The 6,138-nt window shown below is 46.1% G+C and overlaps 1 protein-coding gene across 1 annotated transcript in view; it reads right to left on the reverse strand.

The window, feature by feature from the left end:
* The window catches only part of chrna11 (cholinergic receptor, nicotinic, alpha 11), a gene marked incomplete at both ends in the record, with an annotated part of 21,089 nt that extends 17,796 nt beyond the window's left edge, over positions 1-3,293 (reverse strand). Inside the window, one exon of the mRNA XM_080525379.1 lies at positions 3,242-3,293. Within this exon, the coding sequence (XP_080381505.1) occupies positions 3,242-3,293 (52 nt within the window). The remainder of the gene's footprint in view (positions 1-3,241) is intronic.
* Positions 3,294-6,138: the final 2,845 nt, after the last annotated feature.

A 6,138-nucleotide genomic window follows, 5' to 3' on the forward strand; every position in this document is an offset into this window, starting at 1 on the left:
TTACAGAAGCACATGGATGGACAGAGAGAGAGAGAGAGAGAGCGAGAGAGAGATTGGTTTCAGATACATTCTTATTTTATTTAACACACTGAGGACAAGGTCTCTTGCAGAGAGAGTGCCCAGTAGACAGAAGAGGAGACAAAAGAGAATGATGAAGGAGGAGAGGACATAGAGAAACAGGAAAAAAAGAGAGAACCGGGAGGAGAGACTCCTCAGAGAGAGAGAGAGAGAGAGAGAGAGAGAGAGAGAGAGAGAGAGAGAGAGAGAGAGAGAGAGAGAGTCATAGGCAAACTGCATCAATGCTTAATTGGCTTAATGAATGAATATTCTCACAACTTCTGTGAGTGTCAAATCCCATAACCCCAGCGCCAACAAGCAACCGTACATATCATATTGATATTCAACTAATATATATTCACTTTTAGGGTGTGTTCTCACTAGAACATTTGCTTCACTTGGAATCGGAGTTTAGGATAAAATTCGCTTTGCTCTGCGTCGTTTGGAGCTGTGAGAACGCGCATTCGAAGTCACTCCCGGAACAAACAACCAACGGATGCTCCGCTTGAAAAGGGTTTAGTTTAGTTTAGTTTATTAGTTTATTATATCGAGGACAATCCTAATACATGAACCATATAAAATATAGTAAAAAAGGCAGCGTTAGCCTAGTCGGCTAATTTTCAGCTGAAGTCCCCGGCCAGTTGCAACATGGCATCCTGAAAAGTAACGTCATTAGTTAAAATAAAACATTTAAAAATTCTAAGAACACGTGGCTGAGACAAGGTACCCCAACATCACACTTGACAAAAAACACACGTAAGCAAGCTGGGTGGTTTCGCTCCGGTTAAAAACGATAGGAAAACAACAGCGCATGCGTGTTGATCTGGATAAGAGCCTGACGAACGGGCAATTTTACATTTTTATGACCAATCAACTACCACATCTGTTGCTTCGATTGCGTATGTTACTTTGTTTACATAAAGGGCTGTGAGAATGCAAATCAGATAAATAATTTATGCAACAATGTTGCAAACTCATCCACTTGCTCCGGATCATGATTCGGATTTTCATGTGAGGCCATGACCTCAGAATAATTTATTTATACTCACTGTAATACCTATGCCACTATTTGCACTATCAGGTTAGATAACAAACGACATTATGTTGTACTGTGTGCAATGACAATAAAGTTGAATCGAATCGAATCTAAAAAAGCGTTCAGGACAGGCGAACGGAAGTGACAGATGAATTCATGAGGCACGATTTTCAACGGTTGGTCTTACGTAGATAATTTGAGGCTGTTTCAGAGGCACCACTACACGTCTAAAAAAGGAGTATGGTGTGAAACATTAAATAAGGCGATATCATGAAGAAAAATATGTTCAAAATGTATTTTTCAAAGTGTGCGCAGACTCATTCATAGATCAATGTTTTCTATCCATTCTTATCTTTGTTGTGATTCCGATTTCTGTCACTCAAAAAAGCCTTTTTTGATTCTCTGAAACAGTGGGATAATCATTAACAATAATAACAATAAATCTACAATAAATCTAATCTATAGATTATTGAGAAAACATAGCTAGGCCATAAGAACTAATCAGAAGGATAGGGGAATAACTACAGTACTACAAATGATCATCAACAGCCTGATGACATGCCTAGACACACACACACACACACACACACACACACACACACACACACACACACACACACACACACACACACACACACACACACACTCAGCCTGACAGCATCCCTAATGAAGCTTCGGAGCTGTGTATTTGTAGAACTCAAGTCTGTGCCTCTAGCAGTTGTGTGCAATAGTTGATTTGGGCCGTTTGTTTGAGCTGCTGTGTAGAACCCTGGCAGGTAAACTAGCAGTGATTAGTGAGTTGGACGGGTGATCAGAAGGTCATGAGTTCAAAACCCACCTGGGGAACACCACCACCAGTGTGCCCTTGAGTAAGACACTTAGCCCTAAGTTACTTAAGTCCCTGTGATCTCTAATTGTAAGTCGCGTTGGATAAAAGCGTCTATAAATTAGTACACACTGACACATGAGGCTCGATGTGAAGGTCCGTCGCCTCAGGAAACTCTATAATGACGTCCCAGAACACAGACACAAACCTTGGTTGTGTGTGTGTGTGTGTGTGTGCGTGTGTGTGTGTGTGTGTGTGTGTGTGTGTGCGTGTGTGTGTGTGTGTGTGTGTGTGTGTGTGTGTGTGTGAACAACGACACAAACCATGGCTTCGTTTGTTGTTATTCACAACCTCCAATCCACTGACAGAAAAAAGTTTTGTTGCCTCCTCTCTCAGATTCCACAGCTCTCTAACAGCATCTCCCTGGCTGGCTCTTGGCAACGTTGCCGCCTGGCGCTTCAGCTCAGCTGCAGCAGCAGCAGCAACACGTTACCTCAGTCACACACTGTACACGCAACCAGGAAGCGAGATTCTGATCTACAACTACTGTTCTATTGATGGGATCTGTGCCCTGCCGGTTACACTCCCAGGATACACCACAGAGAGATAAGATAGATAAATAGCTAGGAGGGGGATGGGGAGGGAGAGGGTGGGCAGGGAGAGAAAGAGAGAGCAAGAGCAAGGGGGATGCGGGGGGGTGATATTTATGATTGCAGCTTCAGATCCTTCACTCGTAAGGCTTTTATAGCATCTGCATCTCTCTTTTCCCCTGTCTGCCCCAGCAGTAGAACACCATTTATACCAGCAGTATAACACGTTATAAAAACAGGTACGCACACACACACACACACACACTGTAACATACATACAATAAGGGAACAATTCACCTTCACACACTTACTGGTACAGCAAACACAAACACAGACACACACAGACACACACACACACACACACACACACACACACACACACACTTTCCAATTCATTGTGATCTTTCCCTTACCTAATTCTTCTCTCTGTCTTTTTCAACTAAAATGCCAGACCTACTCTGGACCAAAGCACAGATTCACACGCATACGCATACGCATACACACACACACACGCACACATACACACACACACACACACCAGAACCTACCCTGGACCAAAGCACAGATTCACACGCATACGCATACGCATACACACACACACGCACACATACACATACACACACACACCAGAACCTACCCTGGACCAAAGCACAGATTCACACGCATACGCATACGCATACACACACACGCGCACACATACACACACACACACACACACACACCAGAACCTACCCTGGACCAAAGCACAGAGTCCACAGAGAAGCAGAGCCAGTGAGCAACACATCCTAGTGGGTAGGAGCAGGAGAGTAGCGTAGTGGAGTCAGAGTGGACTTGGGAGATCCTGGAGGATGGAGGGAGAGGAGGAGAAGAAGGAGGAGGAGAAGAGACTCGGTGAGGGAGGTGGAATTCCCCTTGTTTACATCCACACAGCATCAGAAGAATGAATTTATGAATGTGTGTGTGTGTGTGTGAGAGATAGAGAGAGAGAGGGGAAGAGAGAGAGAAAGAGATAGGGAGAGAGAGAGAGGGGGGGAGAGAGTAAGAGAGAGAGAGAGAGAGAAAGAAATGGTGGCAGAGAGGTAGAGAGCCTGAGCTCACACACACACGCCTCCAGGAGAACGCAGTGAGTGAGTGAGTGGTTAGAGGGGGAAAAAAAGAACTGATTGATTCTAGATTCGAGACGCTAGTCAGCTCTCTCTCTCGCTCTCTCTCTCGCTCTCTCACTCTCGCTTATCGTGCTCCTCTGCTTCCCTGGGAGGAGGAGCCAAGGAGGAGAGCGGGAGAGGAAATCAGAGATGGAGAGATGAGGAAAAGGGAGGAGAGGAGGAGATAGTGAATAGGGGGCAGGGAGGGGGCAAACAGTGTATCTACCTTACCTGACCTTTTAGAGCAAAAAGCAAAAAATCTGATTTATGTGCTAATTGACTGGTTTGCAAGCCTTTGAATTTCTTATCAGTGTCACCGATAAGAAACACTGAATTGTATGTGTGTGTATGTATGTGTATGTGTGTGTGTGTGTGTGTGTGTGTGTGTGTGTGTGTGTGTATGTCTCTTGGGTCCAAACGAAGGACATCAGTCCATCTTCCGACTTGTCTCTGCTGCACAAACACTATTGGACCAAAGCAGAGGGCTAATGGAGATGACTGTGTGTGTGTGTGTGTGTGTGTGTGTGAGTGTGTATGTGTGTGCGTGCGCGTGTGTGCCTGCCTTTGTGTGTGTGTGTGTCTGTGTGTGTGCTTGTCTGCCTGCCTATATGTGTAGCGTGTGTGTGTGTGTGTGTGTGTGCGTTTGTGTATGTGTGTGCTTGCCTGCCTTTGTGGGTGTTTGTGTGTGTGTGTGTGTGTGTGTGTGTGTGTGTATATGCATGTGAAGGATTGGGCTATGTGTGTGGGTGTGTGTGTGTGTGTGTGGGTGTGTGTGTGTGGGTGCGTGCATGCGTGTGCATGCATGCTTGTGCGTGTGTGTGAAGGTGAAGGATTGGGCTGTGTATGTGTGTGTGTGTACATGTATGTGAAGGGGAACAATTGGGCTTTGTGTGCGTGTGTGTGTATGTGTGTGTGTGTGTGTGTGTGTGTGTGTGTGTGTGTGTGTGTGTGTGAGAGAGAGAGACTCTAATTGAGAAAGTGCTGGGCTCCGCAGGAGGCCCTGGAATGTGCATAGTTAAACTCCACTCCTCATTCCTCCACACGGAGAAGTGCTGATGCAGGGAGGGGAGGGGGAGAGAGAGAGAGAGAGAGAGAGAGAGAGAGAGAGAGAGAGAGAGAGAGAGAGAGAGAGAGAGAGAGAGAGAGAGAGAGAGAGAAGGAGGGGGAGGGGAGAGAGAGAGAGAAAGAGAAGGGCTGTATAATAGATTACCCTATTACTTCTCCTGCCCTTCTGTACCCCTGGCTCATGGTTGGGGGGCTGGGGGCTGCTGTCAGACGTCCTGAGTGCTCCGGAGGCAGATTCACGCATGGATGAACACAATGGAGAAGGGCCCTCAGGATGGAGGGAAACAGGAAAAAGAAGAAAAAAGCATATTTGGCAAGGTGAAGAAAAGTGAACCAAGCTTGGAACAAGGATATTATAGACTGCTTAACAGTACCAATATCATGGACAAAGGATCCTGTTGCTTCTATTCTCAGTGCAATCATTCTATTGCTATGGCCATTTTGTTTTGCTCCGGGGGACCGTACTGGGGTTCAACTAGAAGAATGGGGGTTCCTCCTGGATATAACACGGTTCATGTCCGGCTATGAACTAGAAAACATTGTGCCAAAAAATGTGAAAACCTCTTAGAAATAGTTGGATGATGGTGACATCTGGTGGTTCATATCTGGTGGTTCACATCTGGTGGTTCATATCTGGTGGTTCATATCTAGTGGTTCACATCTGGTGGTTCACATCTGGTGGTTCATATCTGGTGGTTCATATCCGGTGGTTCAAATGTGATGGTTCCTGAGGGTAGGTGAGGTGAAGGGAGTAGGGGAGGTGAGGAGGTGAGGGTAGGGTAGGTGAGATGAGGGTAGGATAGGTGAGGATAAGTGGGAGTAGGTGAGGGTAGTTTAGGGTAGGTGAGGTGAAGTTAGGTGAGTGTAGAGTAGTAGAGGTGAGGATAGGGGAGGGGAGGGGAGGTGAGATGAGGGTAGGTGAGGGGAGGGGAAGGGAGGAGAGGTGAGATGAGGGTAGGAGAGGGGAGGTAATTATTGTCTTAAGGCTGCTTAAGACTGCTGGATAAAATCATGTTGTTGATTATGATGATGATGAGGATGATGAAGATGAGGATGAGGATGAAGATGACGAAGCTGACGATAGGGATGATGCTGATAAAGATGATAACGAGGACGATGATGAAGTAGGAAAAAGAGGAGGATAATGATGAAGGTGACCATGAGGATGGGGATGACAATGATGACTATGAGTAGGAGGAGGAGGAAGATGACAAAGCTGACGATGACGAAGATTAAACGCACAGTGGAGATGGTGGCGACGCTGGCCTCTTACTAGGCAAGCGTAGGTCATCCATGGAGATGATTAACACTGCCTGCAGCTGACAATGGAGGCATTAGCCGTAGTGCTGCGCTGTTTGTTTTTAATTACTCCACTGATTGGATTAGGCATTCCACTGCGCTGACGTGCCCCCAACACTA

This window comes from Nansenia antarctica (assembly GCF_963989245.1).
Source record: "Nansenia antarctica genome assembly, chromosome: 3".
Lineage (NCBI taxonomy): Eukaryota > Metazoa > Chordata > Actinopteri > Argentiniformes > Microstomatidae > Nansenia > Nansenia antarctica.